A 23827-nucleotide genomic window follows, 5' to 3' on the forward strand; every position below is an offset into this window, starting at 1 on the left:
GCAACTTTGCTTATGTTCCTAGACAAGCAATGATGCATCTTCTGGTGAACATACTTATTAGCTCATTGGTCTGAATAAACTGTTTTTTATTTATATTTTCAATTTGTCATTACTCATGAACTGTACCAGCTGAGGGATGAATGTTAGAAAGCAATTAAGCTGGTTAGGTTTAATTATTTTTTGTTTCAACTGTCTCTCAGAACCACAAACCTGGCCAACCAGGCAAATGAGCACTAATGAATGAAGCCACATGATTAAAACATCTGTCAGCGTCCTACCGGGTCGATTGAAAGCTTGGATTGGCTGTGCACTCCGAGTGCAATGATTGCTATGAAAAGCCAAATAAGCCAGAGTTAATGTTCTTCTAATCCTTTGCCTGTTGAGTTGACAGTGATGGGTAGCAAACATGCACCAATGAACAGTAATGAAGTCACTTTTAGATTGGTTCAGCACAGGTTTTTCAGGCTAATTAGGTAGACAAAAACGTGAATTTAATCAAAGGAACACGTATTCATTAAAGAAGGTGTGTAGGATAACTGAAGTAGAGAATTAGCTGACTCAAGAGGTAGACTGTGGCTCCTGACTAAATTGTCCGGTTTATAAAAGGAATGAGGTATTTATCCATGATATCTCTTAAAAAAATAATTTTATGAAGTACAAATCTGTGGTTTTGTCTTGGGAGTCACTAGATTTACATCAGGAATCAAACCCGCCTCCCTGTAGTTGTGCGTGTTTGGAGGTTAGGACTCGGAGAGAGAAAGCAGAGAGTGAGCTAGAAGCTCATTCTGCATTCCAGATGGCATAGACCGCATTACCGCATTATTGCTCAAATGGGCTCATTAGCCTCTTACTTCATGAGACTTTTTTAGCAGCAGTGTAGCGTGGCTCTGTTTGTCTGATTTTTCTCGGTCTTCCTTGAGACGTGACTGATGTTCAAGTCACAAATGGAACAATTTTGTTTGTACTATAACCCTGATGAGGATGTGTTGAGTGTTCTTTGGGGGCAGATCAGTAAAAAACAAGAAATAAAGATTTTCAACCATTCAGAAGTAAAATACAATGTAGAGCGTTTTGCCTAATCTGATTGTATCTCATCTAAGCCCAATAAAAAGGAGGGATGACTGTCTAAGATTACTTGTCTTCTGCAGCACAGAAAATAATTAAAACGTATTAGAGTTTTGTAATTATTATAACCTTCTCCCTCCCCTACCCTGTGCACAATTTAATTTTGAGTTTATACAGGAAGGCAGGCAAGTCTTCTGTCTGAATAATGGTTTCTATTAGGGGATTTGAACCTTTTTGGTGTATTCTGAACATAGCTGTTCTCCTGAAGCCCATTGTCTGCCTTTAGCTGTCTCCATCCCACGACATGGGGAGGCTGAAGATCACTGACACAGCATTTCCAGAACATGGTAGTGTCTGTAATTGTACAAAGACGCACGGTGGTGGACCTGTGAGAAGAGCATCTGTGAATGACAGAGGTAGGTGCAGAATCAGAGTTTCACATAGCAAGTTCTGAGGATTGGCCACAATGAATACTATTTAAATATAAATATTTATTACACTTTAAATATTTTTGTTTTATAATATATCTAATGAACTGTGTAGGGCTTTGGATCAATGAATAATCGCCTATTACTACGGTAGAGTTTGTGGTATTTGTCTTGATGGCTGGAATACTTTTTTTGTCTTCTTCCTTCTGGGAGGATGGAGAGTGTTCAGTGTCATGGGTCAGGCCCCATTTTTATGTGTCTGTATAGGATATCAGGTTGTTTGTTTGGGAAGACGGCTGGAAAGAAGGAATATTGGCATGTGCTGGCATACATGGATTAGTTTGCTTTATAACATAATTTTCAGTGTAATGGTTAATGGGACTATTTTAATTCTTTGAATGTTTGTTGTGTTGTGAAGCAAAGTTAACAATTATCCCTTTTATCGTTTGTTTGTTTCATTAGTCCATGGTTTCTGGGACGGGTCTTGTAGGGCAGCAGATGGCAAAAAGGAGATTGAGGTAGAAATTAAGGTTTCTTGTTACAACTAACAGTTTTTATGGTTTGTAATAGAGGTTTCATTTCTGTGGTTAAACAGTGCAAACAGTTTTCATTAGCATCTAAATTTAACATAATTTTCAGGAAGATGCAAGTTCTGGTAACTGAAGACAATGATTGATATTGATCTAACAGTGAAGGAAGAAACAATTAAAATGCTGAAAGTTAAATTTGGGAGAGAGGGATGAAGATGAAGCTTTTTAATTTGGTGTAAATGAATCAGCAGCATGCATGACTTTGTTTGGAAATGTACAATGCTTTTAAAAATGCTTATGAATAAATTATCCTGCAGCTGTACCGTGAGGTGTCAACAGAGCCTGTGTAATTGGACCACATGGGCAAAGCAGTCCTGAAAGAGATGCATGAGGCAGTTCACAGTGGGTTCTTGCTTTATATAGTGAAATATATGGATATTTCAAACCAATCATGGTATGTGGTCCTTTTACTTTTGCCTGATCCATCTCAGCCATTCTGTGAGGTCCTGATTTTCAGATGATGGATATTAGCATGTTCTAGATAATCCTCATCCTCTGGACTTTCTGTTTGCAGCCTCCACATTTGAAGTGCCAAGTCTCCAGTCATCTTTGAAAATGTCACTTGAGTTTTACCTAAAGAAACCTGTATAATTTTGTGAATTTGGCTCTAGCTCCTGCTACTTTGCAGGTTGCCCTATGTGGGATATGCTGCATGCGGGAACTGGGCCCGCGGTGTCAGGACATCCCGCAGTGCCTCGGCTCAGGGAGGGCCTTTCCCCAGGATCTGCATGGTGGGGGTCTTCTACACTGGGGAAAGAGGTGTTTTGCATGGTTTTGGGACCCTGAGAGAGGGGGCTGGAGTTTTCCTTCTTTCAGAGAACTGGAGACACTGTAAAGATTTCCAGAAGACGGATCATTTAGCACCTGCTTCCCAAGGTGCTGTCATGGAGTGGAGGTGGTGTTCGGTGGCTGTGCACAGCCTGAGATTTTTCCCTTCCATTATGCTGATATTAGAGATTGGCAAGAATTGATCCTGATGGGAGCCATGTGTGAAATTCACAGCAAGTTGCTGTTGCTTTTTGGCTGCTTTAGGAGTGCTAACCATATGCTGTGCAGCTCAGCGCAGCCCTGGTGCGGCCTCTCGTTGGCTTGGCTTTTCTGCTTGGCACTGGAGGTGCCATAATTCATTACTGTGCCGGGGAGGACGGAGGGGGAAGGAAACATGTCAGTGTGAAGGGAGCCCTAGGCTCAATCATATTGGGAAGTCAGTGGGTGTGAGGGATAAAACACAAGACCAAGGGTTGATTGGCATCTCCCAGCCCTCCAAACCAGGACTTCTCCAACCCTTGGAGCTCACCACACTGCGTGTTCACTGTGTAATGACGCCCCAGCAAGAGAGGCAGAATAAATAGGGGCTAGAGTCTGTTTTGCAGTGTGCAGGATCATATCCCCTGCCTGAGCGTCTTCGTCCTATTGCTCTAGCTGTGTCCCACTTCTGTATAGCTTTCTGCAATATGGCTCAGTGAAGGGAAGGGCCATGAACTGCTGATGATTTTTGTCACTCCAGTAAATATAAGCTCCTAGTTCATTTTTGCATGAATTAGTGTTAACCAAGCTTTTCCTAGCAAAACTTCCTGATCTAGTGCTTCTCTTACCCTTTACTTGTTTTCCTTCCTTGCATTTCCTCCATTCCTTCTGCCCATCATGTAACCATTGTGACGCAGAGGTGCTCTTGGAGCTCCTAATGGCACCTCTGCCTATTTCCCAGTAACTCAGAGGAGACCAAAATGGTTTTCTTTGTCAGATTGACAGGTGCCATAACTGGAGCCCTGCAGGCTGCACACATGCACGCACACACACACCAGTTTCGTATGCAACCCCCCTCTCTTGGCATGGATTAAAGCATACTAGGGCCAAATGGGTGTTTACAATATCTTTGCTTTGTTCGTCGTATGATAAAATTCTCCTCTGGGGCAAAGACCGTTTCATAGGGCGATTGTTAGGTGGGGAACTGCTGGGATGGGATTCCCTCCTCACATTCCTAGCCCACATCAGGAGAAGCTGTAGAGTTCCTGTTGCATATAACAGCTCTAAGTGTTCCTAATTCTTTGTTCATCTGATGTAAGACCCTGTTAGTTTCAGGAGGACACATTAAACAGAAATGTATTCAAACAAAAATAACTAATTTTAAAAACATTTATTGCTACACCTTTGTCTTTTGTCTTAGCTCCCACTATGTATTTTTCTCTTACCTTTGTAATGGAGAGATTTTACATTTGTTCTTATTTTTAAGAAGTTGCACTCCCCGGCCGTTGCCTTAACTTCTGTCTTCTTTTTAAATACTATAAAGGTATTGTTCACTTTTATTTTTTTTAAATACATTTCAACATTGCAGAGGGATGCCAGTATATTACTCATTCTCTAGTGTGCTTTGCTATTAAAAAATTTTTTTATCTTCTTACTGTGATGACTGTCTGAGATCTTTGTCAGTTGTTCCTAGCTATTTATCAGAATTGTTATAGTTTGTGAAAAGAAAAGCTTTGGCCATGCTGTCTTTCCATTACTGGAAGTCAAAAAATCAAAGCATATGAAATGATAAGGTACCTTTCTGAAATTTCTGTAAAAAGTATGTGGAAAAAGTCTTAGAGAACATTTGAAAATTAAAAGAACCCTAAAATTTACAAAGCATCTGCTACCATAAGAGTTTCATTCTGAGATAATCAGCTCTCTGACCTGATTATCTTTCTATCTAAACAAATGGATTCTTCTTTCTATCTAAACAAATGGATTATATGAAAAAAAGATTGCAGGAACCATCTCTGGCCAAGTGCAATAATAATAATATTAATGCAGTTGTGCTTTATTGCAAGGAAAAGTTTTATCACTACAATTACCTACAAAGGAGTTTTGAAAAAAAAATCCTAATAGGAAACAATTTAATCAGAAATGTGAAGTTATTATTTCAAAACTAGATATAATCATTTACCAGCAATATGGAGTATGCCTTAGTTAACAGTTGAAGTATATGAAATCTCTAGGGGGTTTGTTTGCAGTGGTGTTTAGGGACATATTATAACTCAAGGTAATTGAATAGCAGTTAATTTGAATTAATGAACATGCATTCTTGGGAAGACACGCAACAGTTAATGAATCAGCCCAAAATGAAGGACAATTAAGAACACAGACATTTCTTTTGCTGAGTAAGCATCTACTGAATGTCTACACAAGAATATATAAGGACGTTAATTAACCTGAGTTAATAGGCATTCATCTCTATAGCCATTGCAACCAAGGGGCTGTGTAAATAATCCTAGGACAACTGTTGATGTTTCATGGCTAAGACATTTGAAGATATTGCCTCTATTAACCATGGCATGAGCTTTTGCCAACTATGAAACAGAGAGATCTTTAGAGCAACGTGAGCAATAAACAGAAGTTTGAACTATAGGATCTGAAATTCATGTTCCATTAGTGAACTGATTGAACTAACATGGAGACCCTCTTTTACCACAACTTCAGACAATACAGAGGAGACAACCCATTGCAGCAATGTCATGCGCACGTGGTGTCAGGTTGTTCTGGGGGTGAGTACTTGAACACACGCAGCTGTTAAACGGCAAGCTGAATTTATCAGCTGGAAGGGAACCTGATTGTCGAATATTTTCTGTTTGTTCAGAAAATAAAAGGCAGTTTTATCCTGAAATTCCTTGAGTGATTGTAGGGACAGATAAGATGTTTCTTGGAACTTGAAGAACACGAATACTTGAACACAGTCCCAAAGACAGCTGGGAGCCAAAACAGAGAGCTTACAAGTTTAAATGACTCCTTCTGAAAAATTTATAGTGAGCTTAACAAGACACTAATAACGTACAACGTCAATAGCTAGAGGAGAACTTAGAAAGCAAATGTATAAATAAGTTGTGTGCATTATCCAACAATTAGGTAAACAAAGTTGTATTTTTCAGTGATTTAGGAATCTCTGCCTTTAACAAACAAGGAATTCTTTAGAAAAAATCGGATAAGATTCAGCAGAAAAAAAAAATCCTTAAAAATTAGCTGTCGTGCATGCAAAGCAATTGCCTTTAATGATATAGCAAAGTGGAGTTCATTCAGTGTAAACGAGAAACTACAGCAAGATCCCTGTAAAGTTTGGTGCACCCGCTGACCTGAGTTGTTTATTCAACTGTGGTTGCATTTATTCTTCATTGTACTTTTTAAATAAAATGTAGTTTCACTGGAAAAGAAAGGCATGTAATGAAACAATGATGACAAGAGACCTGCGGGAAATGAAATAGCTGAAGGCTCGTATGGGTAAATTTGTGTGGCACGATGCAGCCTTGTGTAGGGAGCCACAAGGTCACTTGGAGCGCAGTGAAGTGTTGCACTAACAGAGCTGTAGCGCTGCTGCAGCTCCTCCACCTCGGGTGCTTCCTTATGGCAATGCCACGTAGATGTCCCCACGATGGATTTGGAGGCGTGCTTGGCCTCCGCGAGGGTTAGCGAGGCTGCAGAAAAATGGGGATTGGGGGATGCTGAGCACTGCTGAGCTCAGTGCATGCATCAGAGCAGTGGCATCAGCCTTCCCCCCCCAGCCCAGCCCTGGCTGCACTGTGCTGCCTGGGCCCCTGGGTACCTCAAACTGTTTAAACGGGCTCTGAGCTAAATTATCTGATTGCAGTAAATGTGTTCCATTTCTGTTACCCACATGTCATTCAGAGAGCTGTCTTGAAAGAGACAAATTAATGACTATTAAGAATTTTATACCCTGCTATTTTCTCTATTTACTGATGTTACACTCTCTCTCTTCTCCAGAAATGCTTAGTCTGATGTTTAATAAGTGAAGCTATTATTATCTTAAATTATATAAGATTTTCTTACCCCATCATAGCAATTGAGGAAAGGATAAAAAAAAAAAAAAAAACACTTTGGCAGGACTTTACCAAACTTACTGCACAGTTTTATAGTAGATGTGATATACCTATATTGCAGCAGTGCAGAGCTGCAGAGAAATAAAAAACAGATTGACTGATCTGAGAAAACAGTGAGATCAGAGAAATGCTGAATGAGGAATGGGTTTGAGTGAGGGTTTATTTTTGGTTTTCTGTAACTTTACTGTAAATTTCAATATTTCTGCTGAAACTTTGGCCCTAGAAATTTCACTAAGCTTTGAAAATACAGGTTGTTAATGCATTTACAGCTGAATCCCAATTTTTTTGTTTAGTTGTTGGGTGTTTTTTTTTTTTAATAACCAGTTAGAATAAAAAACTATAAAATTTGTGTTAATACCTCTCAGTAACAAAATCACTACCACCCTTCCCATGGCTATTCTTACTAATAACCCTTTTGAAGAAAGGTATTCATGGGTGCAGTATTTCACCTAGATACATAAAGACTTCACAAGGTATCAGACAGCTGACATGTAATAATACATTCAGAAGCATATCACCAGTAATCCATCTCAATTCCTTGTTTATTATCTTTGCAACTTTCTAGCAGTTTTGTCAATAAGATACTGCTGCTAGCAGTGTAACTTTATTCTTACATTAATATCCCAAATTTATCAAAAGGTTATAAATTTCCTCCAGTCACCAAAATGTCCCATTAAGCTATTTAAGCTTCCTGAAACTACAATCTTTATCGGTAGCCTGGGAAAAATATTTTTTGCACTACATCCCGGAGTATTTTGAGGTTAAATTCACCAAAGTTGTCAAGTAGGTCAGCGACGAAAGCCAAAACAAGAGAAATCTGGTTTAGGATTTAGGTGGATGGAAAGGGGAGGAGGTGTAATCATGGTGCAGAGCTCCTGCCCCACTGTCACTGCCATGTCCCAGGCAAAGCTGCTGAGAAGCTGCCTTCAGGAGTCTCCTCAGTGAAAAGAAGGAGAGAAATCTTGTGGTTTTAGGCAATGCGGTCTGAAGACATGTTCTGGATGCTCAGCCAGAGGTCAGACAAAGAGAAATACATATGTTTGCCTCAGTGTTTTGCTTTATGCTCTGTGTTCTTTTAAGGGATAAAAATTCCTTGTTGAGCTTTTTCGGTCCCTAACCAAATGCAGCAGTTAGTGATTATGTGTCATTGTTCCCTGGTGGTGGTTCTTACGGAAAGTCTTTTTGAAAAGTAACAGGCAGTAACAAACACGGGCTGCCAAAATGGTGAAAAAGCTGTAAGACAAGTCTCAGGTGTCCTCTGAGCTCTGTCTAGACCGTGATGGAGAGCTAAGGCACCTCTTGCTGCCTTGGAGCACAACTCTGCTGCAAAAGACTGCAAGGAGGAGCATCCCATTGCACTTCGAGTGACCAGTGCTTGCTGATCAAAAATGTTTCACTGAGCGCACTGTTTTCACGTTATTTTAATGTAGCCTGTTCCTGGCTACCATCTCCCCACGTGCTGCGGTCTGTCTGCAAACCTGCCTCGTACCGACCGGGGCTGTCCTGTGGGACAAGGCAGCAGCTCCTGGAGAGAGCTGCATCGCCCTCCTGCAACTTGTTTATTTTCTTTGAAAGGTTCCCGGGGAGCATAACCAGATGCCAGAGGCTTCTGCCAAACTTTGCAGACACCCACTGGAGAATATATTGCTTTTAAATTTGCAGCATCAGGAGCTGTGCGAGCTGCTCGCTCTTGCTCATTTTGTCACACCGGAGGGAGTGGGCATCGCTTCTCACTTGCGCCAGTGATGCTGCGAAACTGCACCCGGGAGTAGCTCACCTCCAAAATGCACGTGGCCTGAGAGAAGCTTCTACAGTTCTTTGTGATAAGGGAAATCCAGATCTGAGGCACTTTTTATTTTGAAATATTTCATTATTTAGATGATCTTGGTCCTTGTAATAAATAAATAAATCATCTAAGGCGAGGTTGCGCGCAGCAGATAAATAGGTATGCAGACTGAGTCACCTAATTTATTCCTGCTGATGTCCTGTCGGAAGGGAGTAGAAAGAGGAAGAAATGCTAATAGCCCCAAATAAGGCATATTTCTGTAATGAAATGACACACAGAGCTGTGTTCTCTAAAGGCAAAACCCTGGTAGGAAAAATCACTTTCCTGTGACTTTAAGACTTGCTGTTACAAAAGGTGTTAGGAAAAGGCACTGTGCCTTTCTCTGTTGTACTTTGCAGTCAGAGCTGATGCCAGTTGTATATTTTTGCATGTCATTCTTGGCTATGTCATGTAACTGCCTGATTTTCACCCACGTAATACTGTACTCCTTGACTTCTAAGAGAATCTCTTGGTATCTGGCACAAGTCCCCTCTGACTAAGTAAGCCCCCACTCGATAATAATTTGAAATTAAAAACACCCCACGCATCAGTTCTGGTTATGAAGAAAAAAAATGACATTCTGCCTTTATTTTCCTCAACAAGTAAACAGTAGGAAAATTGTCTCTCTGTTTTCCAGTTACTTCACAGCTCGACAAGTATAAACTACCATAATGATAATTTTGGAAATTATGTTAGGAAGTGCCGTCTTGCAGGATGGTTCTGGGCTCGAGCTGCTGACTAGCAAGCTCCTCGTTCCCTTGCTGTGTTATTTTCATTTTTCTGAAGACTGTCTTGAAAGCTCACTAAATGTTTTGAAGAAGACGAGGTATTAAGCGTAATGGATCTTCTGGAAAGGAGGCAGAGGAACACAAAAACGGGGGAAAAAAAAAGAGGAGTATATCTGAAATTAGAGTTTTTGGCATTTGAAAGTTGATAAAATTAACCCGTTGTTTTTCAGGAGAAGTATATATTTAGCTTCTTAGCCACAACACTGACATAAATGGCTGGAGAGAAACCTTGGGAAGCTCCTCCTTTAACACAGCTTTCTCCTGTGGCTGTGGGTTGATCCCTAATATTGTGCCTCAGTTTCCCCTAAGAAGGTGCTGCCATGTGAGCATGCGCACAGGTAACATCTGCCAGGCGTGGATGTGAGGGCATGCATTAGCTGTGTTAGATGGCTGTATGGTAGTTCTGATGCTACATATTTGAAGCAAGGAGTTTAGGGAGGAATAACTGATGACAAGTAATTAAACTGCTGCTTATCCTCTGATCCCTGTTTGAAAGGAGCGGATGCATACCGCAGATCTGGCCACATTCTTTGCCCACCATTTACGCTGGTGAGCGACCCTAACCATACCCATGCATTTTGCTCTATGAATAGTTATTTGCTGGCGTTTGTTCAAAAGCAATAGAAGCAATATACTTATTTCTGCCTCTTTGGGAGTAGCGCTTTCAGTTCTTTCATTTCTTTGCTGTCCCCAGAGCCACTCTGCTAACAACAATGTCATATACACACTGTAGATAAGTCTGGAAGACAGTTTAAATTATTTTTCAGTATATTCTGATAGTGGAAGAGCTAAATCATATATTTTTGTGTCAAATACAGCTATAAAAATTCTGTGGTGGTTCTATAGTAGCTTCTTAACAAGGGGACTATGGATTCCTCTTAACACAGTGATTTTGATTCTAAAGCACATTTCTTTTTACCTATCTGTTCAAATAAATTGAATTTACCCTATATCCTGTCTCTCGCTAAAAGTATGAGATTTGATTAAAAAACAATAATCATTAAAGTAATCCCTGAAGTGACTCTCTATCAGTATAGTTGGAATCACATTTTAGAAGTATATTTTATTTTGTGATCTCTGTTTATCGTTTTGCCTGGCAACTTGTTTATTTTTTTGTTTGTTTGTTTGAATGCTGTTGCACACTGTTGAGGTCTAGGTTTATTCCAGTTATCCAAAGGCATCTAGAAAATATGCCTAAGTTACCTTGGAGGAGTTCCCAAGCAGCTGGAAGGAAGCACTTCCAGGGAGCGATTTGGGTGCTAGGTGGGCTCGATTGCCATTTTCTCTCCCCTGACTGCAGAGGTAGCCTGGGACGGGTATCTTCCAAACGCAGGGTCATCAGTGAACTGCCTTATATTAACTGAATCTGGGCTTGTAAATGATTACTTGAGTTGCATTGAAAATATTCCTTCACGTCGTGATTATCCTACCTTTGGAGGTTGATGTTGCTATAGCAGCAAGTATATAATGCAGGTGCAGTGGCTTTTGAGAAGGTCAGTGCAACAGGCGCCTTCTCCGTCTTTCCTCGTAGCCTGTAAATCAGTTTGCTGAGATGGGGTTGTCAAATGTGCTGATAGACGGGACTTGCAAGAAAGGCAATGGCCCTGCCCCGTCTCTTTGCACCAGGATTTGTATTTCTGGTAGCTTGAGCGTTGGTGTGGACCTTGAGCAGGGTTTTGAAACCAGAGTGTGTTTGCATGAGCCTTATTTCTTTGAACAAACCTGGTATTATGCTCTAATTAGTGCCCCGAGTTGTTTTGGCACATTCATGTCAGACAAAAATGACCCAATAATTGGCCTCATTTTCAAGAGCTAACCTCGAGAAACTCTGCTGGAGAGCTGTTACTTCCTTTTTCAAAGTCAAACCTTAATCTGCCTGCTTCATCGCTGGTTGTTGGGAATTGCTAAATACTGGGTTAGCTAGAAAATCTTACTCCGGAGTGCAAATACAAAACCCAAAAGGAATCCATTAAGATAAAGAAAGGAGGAAAAAAAAATAATAATTCCTCCTTCTCCCTGGATACTTCTTCCAACAATATAAAGATAAGTGAGTTCTTCAATTCAGCCTTGGTGTAACTTGAAGGAGTGATGCCACAGAGAATGTTTTGTCCAAGATCTTTATAGTTTTAAAAAGGATGTGTTGATTCTTTCCTTCATTTGGTGATTGACAGACTATTGTAGTTCACGAGAATTAAACCGGAATGTATAAAAACTGATTCTGCAACCCCTTGAACTCTACAGTGAATTTTACGTGCTGATTTTATTATTAAATTGCTGCATTATAAGGAAAGTACTTGTTCCTACGAGTATAAGTATCTTTTATTCCACTTCTGAGTGAGCACAAATTTCTGCAGGATGGGACTTTTCCCTTCTAATTAGCATAATTATGGTAATGAGCTAGACTGAAAAAGACAGAATTCAAGGGACACATTTGGAATATATGTTGACTATAAGATATTAAACCATGGTATTTATGTTTGAGCAAAAAAGCGGAAAAATACTCAAGAGAACATGGCTCATTTTATAATGGTTCGGTGCCAAAGTGCTCCATAACAGGGAGCTGGGAGGTATGAAAGGCAAATTTTGAACTCTTCCCTGCTATATCAATGGAAAGGGAAATTATTACCCTAAAGAGGAATTTTGCCTGTGATGGTTGTGTTGTAGTAACAATGTTGGGATTCATAAGAGTTTTCCCAAAAGGTCTGCTAATCCTTTTCCCTGCAAAAATGTTCTCTCAAATGGAGTGGCTTATTTCATACAAGTCCGGATTTTGTTTTGCCACACATCATCATATTTTGAGTAAACTCACTAGGAGTTCCCTTTGAAAAGAAATACCTCCTGCCCAAAGTAGTTCCAGCAATATGCAATAAATCTGAGCTAAGCTTTCTTCAAGCACTGGTTGAATGATTTGTTTAGAAATTATTCCAGCACTAGTCTGGAGTTGTTTCAAGGGATGGGATTTAGAGCCTTTGGTCAGCCGTAACTTGTTCTTTCTGCTTTAGACTTTTTTTCCTAACTCCCTTTAAAGTCAGTGCATAAGTTTCTTTTGCTTTAAAAGACAACTTGTTAGGGCTCTTAAAGTAATCATAATAAATAGTTGGTGAGTACTTAGTTAAAGTGGAAGGAACTGAGAGAGGAGAAAGGTGCTATGGGACCGTACACGTGGCAGCTGTCCCTAACGCCAGGATGACGTGCAGAGGTATTGTATCGCCCGAGCACACATGCTCACATCTGTGAGCTGTCAGGTTGTATCATATTTTTCTCTGTGAACTGCTAGGGACAAGCAGATTACTGTGACAGTAAGCTAGATGGATAGATGGATACCGCCTTATTAATCACACGATGGATACCTGCCTTGTTAATTGCAATCTGTGTCATTTATTCTCTTTCGGAGAAAGCTGGAGGCGTGACTTGGGAACTGGATGTCAGCGGCAGCACTGCCAGCTGCTCCCTGCTGCCCTGTGTCCTCGTGCACACCATGGCACTTCTGGCTGTAAGGTCTGGGGGAAATGGCCTTGCTGCTGGCCCCATTTGTTTGGCAAGGAACATGGTGTGAGCACCCAGCATTGGATGTGAAGCTTGCAAGGCTGCCAGGAGTAAATTCAAGATTTTCTGCATCATAGCTCATTGCCCTAATTGTGAGACGTCCTCCCATTTCTGGTGCTCTCCTTGCTACATACCTTCTTCTTGTCTTCTGCCTCTTATTCTCAGTCATGCAGAGCAACTCACAAAACCAAGAGTTTCCACTGGAAGTGGAGGGCTCTGGTCTTTGTGTAGGCTTGGTTTGTGCTGAATTTTGCATTAACCGCAATGGTCTGCAGGCAGTTTCCTCCTTTTGTACCTAATTCCCTGGTAAATTAGCAGCCACCTGACTTCTGTGGAGCTGTCACAAATTACTTTATGCTTGTGAAAGTAAGTATAAATTTTTCCATAGCTGCTACAACTTTAACAGCAGCTTCTGGAGGTCATTTTCCTGTGGGTAACTCCCACACCTGGTCTTTGCTCATTCAGCTCCATGTCTCCCTGTGACCGATTGCTGCAGTGCCAGAAATTTTATAAAGGTGTCTTCTCACGGGCTGTCACGAGCTTCTGGAGGGAGCCTTCTGTGAGCTAGCTGCTTGCTAGTCTTGCAATTTATAATGTTGTTTTAGTGCAGCAATTTGCAGTGACGGTTTTAGCTGTGTTTCATCTGTCTCTCCCTCTGTCCCCGGGGTGGACACATGGACTGTCCCACGTTTATGCAAGGCACCCGGGGTCACCTTCCTTCACCCACCGATGTCTCAGAGCAGCCGTCCTGGGCCGTGCTCATCACCTATACATGGAAGCACAGCCAGAAAGACGCCTGACAGGGACACCTGCAGTCGATAAGGCGGCAGAACAGGAAGGTGAATCCCAGTTGTGGACATGAGGCCTTGCAGTGCAATTCAAAGCATATCTGTACAAACAGGGATGTAACCATAGACGTAGCACTACATTGGTTTGTTTTTCTCTACTGTGCGCACAAACCTGAGCCCACGGGTCTCAAAACAAGGCCTTGTGACAGAGGAAGAAGCTGTCATACTCTCCTTACTTCAGAGGTTATGTTGCTCTGGGCCATGCTGTACAACCAGCCTTAACTCTCCAGGTCTGAGGCTACGGAGGGGTGTTTTGTCTCTCTTGGCTTCCACAGCTAGAGACCAGGGTCTTGACTGAAAGAGCTAATTAAATAAAGAAAATGAGGAGAAGGAGGGAGGGCAAATCCTATCAGAGCAAGTAGGTGTTTGAGGCTGTGAAGAACTGACAGTGATTTGTATCTCTGCAGATCTTCCTTAAATCTGTGGAAACTAGAAACATTTAATATCTAGTCAGGGGTAGAAGAGCACAGAAATCTTCCAGGTGAGAGAAATAAAAACAGGTCACTTGCATTTGCTGTTTTTTTTCCTGACTTCGGATGTATTGAGCTGTGTAATAAATTGCACATATCTGGAAGCAATGCAGAGCACAGCAATCAATAATACAAGCAATGATAATCAGGTGTTTCAGCCATCTGACATGAGCAGTCTCCAAAGATAATTCTCTCCCACAGGACATTACCAAACATAACTTCAGTTTATTCCCAGGAAAAGAAGCAAGTGCTTTCCTGCCATGCAGAGGCAAATCTCGTAAACAGTTTTGCTCCAGAAAGCTGAAAATGGATGGATGTGCAGGAAAAAGCATGAGGGGAGATGCTTTTTCACAAAGCAGCCCTCAACACTGACACGTGGTGGCCAGCAGACAGCTGCCGCTCACAGTGTTTGCCTTCACCAATGTCCCTAGAAAATCCTTAGAAAAAAAAAAAAAAAAAAAAAAACAATAAATGGCAAATATGCCTTCTATGTTCAGAAATACCAGAGGAAGTGCAGAGCAGTGTGAGACTGAATTTATTGTTTGTAAAGAACAAAGAATCCTCGTGTGAAGGGCCACAGTGAACACATGCTATCACCACTTTGTTTCTTAACTAGGTTAAGCTATAGCAAGAGCCCAGCCTCATTTAATAAAGCTACACATGGATGGCAGACACCACTGAAAACTTCCCCTGTCAATATGTGAATGCAGCCCAGATCTGTGCAGGTTATGCAACTTTCAGGTATTTACCACAGCAATTATGTGTCTCTGGTTAGATGGGCTGCTTTTTTTTTTTTTTAATTTATTTTCTTATTTTTTTCTTATTAACTGAATTTTCCTGCTACTACCCATACAATTATAAACAAATTAGAAAGTAACCTACAGCTGTTAAAAAGGAAAACAAAAAAAGCTAGACTTTGCTCATGTATATGGCCACAGGGCTGACTACAAGGCAGCAAGGAGCCTCAGCATTCAGGTAGCATCAGTACTGAGCTCTACCTCTAACACCAGCACCATCAGTTGTAATTGGTTGTTAAACTGAACTCCTTCTCAAGCTAATAAAAAGCAGAAAGTCCTCTGTCATTCAGCAACACCAAAATGACATTTATGTTATTCAGGATTTTACCATTGCTGTCCCATTTTAACACAGAGCAGTCAGTGATAGCACATAAATTTTTATGCCTACCCATTACAAAGCATTGTATAAAAAGAGAGGTGGTTTAGACAATAAAGTTGATGTGAAAGTTTTCACCATGCTCTTCCAAAAAAGCTGAATAATTCAGAGCAGGTGGTAATGGAAAGTTCCTGACGCTGTGCCTCTTGTTTTCCAGCAGTTAGCCTGGAAGCTCCCACAAAGCTGGTTTGTGCCTGCACAATAAAGTCATTCATTCTTTGTTGAGGAGTCTACTAATAAAAAGGAGAGAAACCGAGGTTGTCAGATGTCAGTGTACCAAATAATCAATACCACATTGTTTTTTCTTATTCACAAACAACATAATGGCAGATAAGGATATATACCAATTGCAGACACAATGTTTAATAAAAAATCATGGTCTCTGTCTCTCTGGCCAGCTTTCTGCTATATTTTATAGGTCAAGGTCCATGAAATTTCATAGTACTAGTGCTATATATATTCACAGTAGCAGAGTATGACATTTAGTTTCTATTAAACTATATACTTTAGGGAGGAGGAAGATGCTTTATCCAAAACAGCACGCAAGGTAGTCTTTCACACAAAGATTTCTTTCTAATGTTTCTGTATTTTGATACCTTTATATAATTCTGCAAGCTGCAGATTTTTTTTTCTAATGGGAAATAAATTTATATGATTTAATAATGATTGTACCGTAAGAGGTCGGGATTATCTATTCACTTTTAGACTCAAATTACAACCTTTGCATGTTTTTTGCCCTGCTGATCCGGAATGTCACTACAAAAAGCTGTCATCACAAGCTGTTTATCACAAGAAACATGAGCAGTAGAGAGTTAATGATGGTAAGAGTCAGTGCTAAGCATTGCATCCTGATCCCAAACGCCAGTGAAGTCAGGAGTTAGTGTCTGGTGTGCGGGGCTGGAGTGAGAATGTCAAAGGCTGAGAAGAATAACGTGGGGAAGTGCCTTATTTTCTCCTACCCAGTGTTTTTGTAAGAGCATGTGTCGGCTTGTATGACATAAATCAAATGTATTCTTGATATTCTGGTTGTAGAACATTGTTCCGTAGGCATATCAGTCTTTTGGAATGTATAGGACCTGCTAGATGTGATCTATATGGCCCCTATGAGTGTTTTTTTATGTATAACAGTCCTGTGGGGGTACTTGGAAACAGAGGGTGAAGGAGAGAAAGGAAGAGGAAGACTTGAGAGAAAAGTGGAATAACAGATCTGCATCCCTACTCAGGATAAACTGTAGTCATGAGCTACTGAAATTGCGGGTTTGCCATAGCTTCAGTGGTGCCTTTATCCATAGGTCCACGTTGCTGGTGGAGTATTGCCCCATGTCAGCTCAGGACTGAGCCCTGGAAATGGTCAGGTTTGCAAATCCCCAGGGATGGTGGTTCTTGCAGCTTTACATTGTATACACCTGCCCACCTGACCTGCAACTTTTCTAATGAAACCAGGGAAGAACCTGCAATGTGAAAGCCCTGTGGGCTTACCGAAATATCTATTTTGGGAAAGAGTTTTTTAATTTTTTTTAGCAGTGCAAAACATGTGAGGGTCTGCAGATAGCTGTAATAATTCCTGCTCACTCAAATCGCAAAGCATACCGCTATCAAAATTTAATCTTGGCTCTTTGGTGCATAATCATATTTCACTCATTTTCCTTCATACTTTTGCTTGAGATAAATGAACCCCCTTCTGTGCTACCACCAACCCAGAATTCATAAGCTAGTATTTTACACCTGGGAAGGGGAATGTAGCAACTGGCATTTTATGACCCATCTCTCATTCCCCTCCCTTCAGCAATCAATAGCATTTTCAGCATATGTCTCTATTTAAAGTTCACTTAGAGCTTTCAATTCAAAATGATATGACAGCGGTCAGTTCATCAGCCAGCACTCCTGAGCCTGCCTTTGTTCGTGAGACATCACGTTGTGGCAAAAGCAATCTTTGCTTGGCAGGGTACACCCTGGGAGCGATACTTCTTGCAACAGGGGAACCTCTGGCAAGTGACCAGCATCACTGCTGAGACGTGCTAGGGCTTTGATTTGTATCCCTCAAAATTCCCATCATTTGGCAGTGGTTTATGCAAGTCTCTTTGGGTTAGTCATTCACCTCTAATGGGATTGATTCCTCTTGCCGAGCTGAAGGGGCACACACAGCATGAGGAGGAGGAGGTAGATGGGTTTTAGTTTTTGCAGCTGGATTAGAAAGCATTCAAGATTCACTCGCTGACCTTGGTGCTCTCTACAACCTCCTGAGGAGGGGAAGGTGCCGGTCTCTTCTCCCTGGGAACCAAGGACAGGATGCACAGGAACAGCACAAAGCTGCACCGGGGGAGGCTTGCACTGGATGTTAGAAAAAACTCCTTCACCGTGAGAGTGGTCAAACACTGGAACAGGCTTCCTAGCAAGGTGCTTGGTGCCCCATGCATTACAGCGTTAAAGTGGCATCTGGATTATGCCCTTAATAATACACTTTAACTTTTGGTTAACCCTGGCAGTTGGACTTCAGATCCTTGTAGGTCCCTTCCAACTGAACTGTTCCGTTCTGTTCTATTCCTTGCATTAGATTTGGTTTTGATTATATTTGTTTTTGCAATTCCCCCCACGCATCACATTTCTTAAACACACACGTACCCCTTTCTAAACAATTATAGCCTAAATGAATCTAAGTCCCACATCTTATTAAAAGTTGTGACTTTCTCTTACAAGCTAAAGGTGAAATATTTTTCGTTTGGCCCGATTCTGCTCTCTGCTAATGTATCCATATACCTGTCTTATTGCATAAAAACTGTAAGAAAAACTCATACGCAATTTTGACATATATTTTGTTTGCCATTATGGTTTGTCAGATGTTTCATTACATCCTGGACGTCCATAACTAAACAATTTCTAAAGAAAATGGACTATTTGCAGTCATCTGCTGGAGGCCTGCAGCCAATATTTCACGTCATTTGTCAAGAAGATTTCTTCCATTGAAGCACAGGGAGCAGTGGGGACTGGGGGAGCTTGGCACTGTGCGGAGCTGGGGAGTGCTGATAGCTCCTCAAATGAGGAGAGGAGAGAGATGCATGTTACATCTGTCACTTAATGCCCGATCGCTGGAACCTTGCAATGGTTATTCGAAAGGCAGGAGACCCAAATGTTCGGATTGCTGGGATGCGCTCAGGCTGTGCAAGAAGCAGAGGGAAGGCTAAAATCCTAACCTGATCATCTTGGGAAAGAAAAGTCAGAATTTAGCCCAAGACAAGAGAACAATCCATTAGAAAGATATTCCTGTTGTGTAGTTAACTTCTCCCAGAGCACGTATTTGCAGAAATGTATATTTTGATCGAGCTATGTGGTGTCTTTACAACATTGAAAGCACAAGAAAGCCTGTGAGACTTAAAACTAATCAACAATTTTCCGCATCTTTTTGTCATAAGCCCTAAGGACATCACACCAAAGAGTCCATATTTTGCAGAGATTTCCCCAAACACTGGGGGTCAGGTTCTATACCACGTTTTATTGCAGTATCTTACGTAGCCCAAACTTACTTTGTCGGTTCAGTGGAATTAATCACACATTCTCCATATGGAGTTCAGTAAAATTAATCACATATTCTTTGTATGGATTTGTCATGAATGAGAAGGTATATTAATATACGGGCACACGGTTAATATTCCAGTGAATAGTTTCCTGTTAAAGCAGAGCATCACTGCATCTCTTTGAGTAGAGATGACTAGCTTAAAAGAACATCTTTCATCTGTGTAAATGGTTTACTGGGGGGCATTGCAGATTGCTCTGAATGGATTTATTTTTTTCACAGAAACAGAGCTGAAAGGATAACACAAGTAATTGCATTCTCTAGTGCCTCCCAGTGCTTTACGTGTTCTCCTCTGCAGGAAAAAAATCTTTCATTTATTGTCAGCCTGATGAATTTAGTAATTGTAACTAATGGGGTTGTTTCTTTTTGTATGTGTTTTAGGATGGAATGGGCAACCTGAGAATCACGGATAAGGGTCTGAAGCTGGAAGGAGATTCAGAATTCTTGAAACCTCTCTACGCCAAAGAAATCCGGTCAAGACCAGTAAGTTGTCGGGAAAGGAATAATCACGTTTCTGTAGTCCTAACTGTAAGGAACCTTGAAGTGGCAGGGTGATACGGTTACCGGATAAATTACTTTGGTCATTCTATACAAATGTAATCTGGGGAGAGAGACAGTGGGTGTCCCTTGGGTACTTCATCAAGACACAATATCCTCTGGGCAGTTGCAAGGTTGATGTATGTGGGTTTAGTTTGTGTAAGTCACAGTTTAAATTATCCCAGGACCACTGAGATTTCACATTGTCTTTTGGTCTCCCTTTAAGATAAATCATAAGCAGTGCTCAACTGAAAGACCTAATATTTCTGAGGTACAGAGATAGCAGGCAGTTGTGAAATCCAGATTGCGTTTAAAGTTAGTCCTTCTCTGCAGAGAGCTGATGCCTTGGCAGAAGAGCCTGATCCGTTAGCTGTCACAATAAGCCCATACTATGTGCTCAGTCCTATTTCATGTTGTGTCTTAAAATTATGTTCAGTTAAAATTCAACGCTGCTCAGTGAGACTGCTTGACAAAAGTGGCAAGGATGTTAAAAACTGAAAATGAGAAAGAACCCAAGTGTGATTGAAATAGCATTTTTGTGGTAGCGTTTCATTGACTGTTAGTGCCTTTTGTTCTTTCTAATGCAATCCTGTTTGTCCTGAGCAGCTGTAACATAACTGAAAAGATTACATATGGTTTCCAGGATCCTCCTAAGAAAATGTCATCTATCTTGTTTCCTGATCTGAAGTGTTAATTTGAGTCAGATACCAACCTTCCATTTTGATAACAATGGCAGGTGGCTAATTAAATAGTTAACATCCTTTTATCTCAGCATTTCAGTGGTCTTGTAGAAGTTGGAACTTCTAGAATAATCAACATAACATCCAATACAATATCCTGTTTAATTATTGAAGGTTGTAACCTCTCTAAGATGGCTAAGAATTGATTTCAACAAACATAATCATTTTAGGAAGAAAAGTTAATGAGAAAACGTTTGTATCTATAAATGTTTTCATCTCCAAATTAAAAGAGAACTATAAAACCTTATGTGTCATACACTTTTTAAGGTAAAGTGTGTGGAAAAGGTGCAGCACTCAATTTGATAAATAGACTGAAGAATTGCTATTTACATTTCTTTTTCTTTAGTTAGATGGCTAAAAATAATATTTGATTACTGAGAGAACTAAGAACCCCTTCTTGCTACTGGGAATTTACTGTTTACATACCATTGTACTGATTTACATTTTAATAAGGTGGGGGGACAAAAGGTGTCTCTTTCTTGAAGTTATAAAACTACTTTCCTCATCATTGATAGTTTAATGAATGCAAGGAAAAACAAATATAAGTTAAGGGCTCCGTGTGCTCCTTGCTTTATCCATCCTCCAGAATTAGTCTTATTTTTGCTGTTGCCGTGATAAGGGTCTAGTCGCAAGCCAGAAAAGGCTGATCTACATCCTAGTGAGTAGGAGCCTTTCTGCTGACTTCAGTAGATGAATCCTGGATGCTATATTAACTATTTAGTTGCATAAACCATGTGTGTAGTTTCTCTGACTCCTTAGTGGAGTTAAACTGGAATAGCCTGTGCTGGCTTTCTGGTTGCTCACAACAATTCTGGAATTATTAATGGACTGGGAGCAACAGGGACAATTCTATTGATTTCAGTCAAATTATGCTTCCTTGTGCTGTGCGTGAATTTGGCCTCCAGTAAGCAAATCAAAGGGTTGCATTCAAAGGATGATACTTAAAGTCTATTCTAAAAATATTATTAAATAACTAAAGCTTTATTTGTTTAAAGCACAGTAGTAAGACCCAGAATTTTCTTGGAGGGAAGCATAGAAGGAGCTCCTCATCTTGATGAGTATTGCTAAAATAAAGTGCCAAACTCAGCACTCACAAGTGCTGATGAATATCCACACTGATACCATAGTAATCTTCTCTGGGTTTTCAGAAATGCATAATATGGCTTTAAATGTGCACAGGGTAACAGAAACAATATGACAAATCACAGTAAAGAATATCTAAGAAATAAGCTGGCATATAGTATTTCTCTTATGCTTAATTAAACAAAGAGTTGCGTGCGGTAATAGATAATGGTTTTATTTAAAGCTCAAAAGTCTTTCAGACACTGGTTATTTACAGTGGATTTTCAGGAAAAAAAATAGCAACTTTGGTGTTGTTCTACGTTGTAGATGAAGGGGCTCAGTGAGCTCCATGGCATTGGTGGAAATGGCAGGGAAGGAATTGTGTTTTGCCATTCCATGACCTGACCTCCATGGAGTGGGTTTTCTAATGAACTCTAATAATTGGTGCAAGCCCGAATTTGTCACTGATCCCTCTTCTCCTCTTCTGTATCACTAAGTCCCAGGAAAGTGGTAATTAATATACACACAGACTTGCCATATGGCTAGGTGCCATATCTTCAGGTTTAAAGATAGTTTTGGATTTTCACTTCACATGGTTCTCTTTTTCAAACTAGTTCAGAAGGAAGGGAAGACCAAAGCATAGGCAGGAGGAAAAGCTCCTCAGGTGTCATCCCGAGAGACTGTGGCTGTGCTGGAACCTCTGAGTTTCTATGATTTGTGCTTTAAAGAGCTGTAGCAGGTACCACGCCCTTTATCACCTTCTGGAGTGAGTGGTTGCTTTCAGCTGCTCTCCTTTTGGAAGGACAACTCATTGCAACTGAAATTACATCTGGGAAGAACAAACTTGTGGTACTGTGGCATGCAATTTATGATACCAATAAAGGTATCTTTTTGGCCTTCTCTTAAAAAATACGAGCAGAAGAATTGTGCCAAAGTGTTTTGGTCCTATGCTGGAGATGCGGGCTTTAAAATCCCAGGCTTGAACTGGCTGCTAAAAGCTACTTCCAGCCAGTTTACTTCTGCATCACCGCTGCCTCCTGTCCCAGCAATGACCCGCCAGGCTCTCACCTTTTCCCTCACCCCTTCAAGAATGACCCCAAATACCTCTCTCTTAGGAAACAACAGGAACAGAGACCCTTCTTGTTTTGAGTCCTGGCTCAGTAACGCATGGTTTGTAGTGCCTCCTGGATTAGGATCCTATTGGTAAACATGAGAGCTTGCAAATAAACACAGCCTTGTTATCACACAAGCCTGAAGTTTATCTGGAGAGTAATGAATAGTAACTGGTGGTAGCAGTATTTGCACCCTTGTAGTCTTGTTTTAAAGAAACAAGATAGATGCATTCACTTTTCCAGGAGTGATCAGAGCATCTTAAACTCCCAGCTGAACATATTGCACAGTAAACAGTATTTTCCATGCCACTTGCATGGAACATGAGCATCTTGCTGCCTTTAATTAGGAAGTTAACTGGACCATGAAGTATTGCCTGTGTAAATAAAAGTGATTTGTACTTAGTCAAGAAGGTGCATTAGGAATCCTCACGTTTCTTTACTTGCACATAAATTATGGAGATTATTAAAAATTGGAAGGGTCATCTATAAACCCATCTGTAGCTCAGCTGCACTGTCACTCTCAAAATGTAGCTGTCTTTCTAACTGTTGTAATTTATTGTGGACTATCGTGTGAACCATCTGCTCACTTATAAATCAAACAAACTTTGACTGAAAGTTGCACATACCAGCACAAACTGTTAATTTTATGTGCTGGAAAGCAATAGAAACAGTTTTGTGGTCTGCAGTCTTCACTGATTTAATTTGAATTGAAATTTTAAAATGGAAATTTTCCTGCTTCTGTCAACAAGAGCTGCTAACTAGTAGGTTCCTTGAAACTTACTATAAGCAGTTTTAGCTTTCTTTGGGGTAAATGTGTTGCTTTGAAGCTTGCCACTTCCAGGACTGTAAGTAACTTAAAAGGGGCAAGGCAGCAGGCGATGTATACTTTCAATTCCGATAACAATAGATATATGCTGAGATTATACAGGAAAATCAAGTGAATTACTTCTCTCAGGAACTGTGTGACAACCAATGAGATGATAATCTCAGCTTTAGGAAACAGAGAAAGATGTTGCTTTGACAGGTTTAGGATGTTTTTGCCCTCTCAGTGTTCGTTTCAAGTGCAAAGATAGAAGAAAGAAACCTCGGTTTGCAAATGTTTACACCCAGGCTTAAATTCTCTTAGCCTGTATCCTTTTAAAGACATGATTACTCTCAAGCATTGATTTGTCTGATCAAGATCTGCAGTATAAAGCTTGACTGG

General features: G+C 40.6%; 1 protein-coding gene across 22 annotated transcripts in view; it reads left to right on the plus strand.

The window, feature by feature from the left end:
- Positions 1-23827, plus strand: part of SGCD (sarcoglycan delta) — a 517792-nt gene that overhangs the window by 423099 nt on the left and 70866 nt on the right. For all 22 annotated transcript variants that reach the window (XM_013176020.3, XM_013176026.3, XM_066977269.1 and 19 more), the window contains one exon: positions 19554-19655. In XM_013176020.3, coding sequence (XP_013031474.2) covers positions 19554-19655 — 102 coding nt within the window. The remainder of the gene's footprint in view (positions 1-19553; positions 19656-23827) is intronic.

Source organism: Anser cygnoides, chromosome 14, assembly GCF_040182565.1.
Source record: "Anser cygnoides isolate HZ-2024a breed goose chromosome 14, Taihu_goose_T2T_genome, whole genome shotgun sequence".
Lineage (NCBI taxonomy): Eukaryota > Metazoa > Chordata > Aves > Anseriformes > Anatidae > Anser > Anser cygnoides.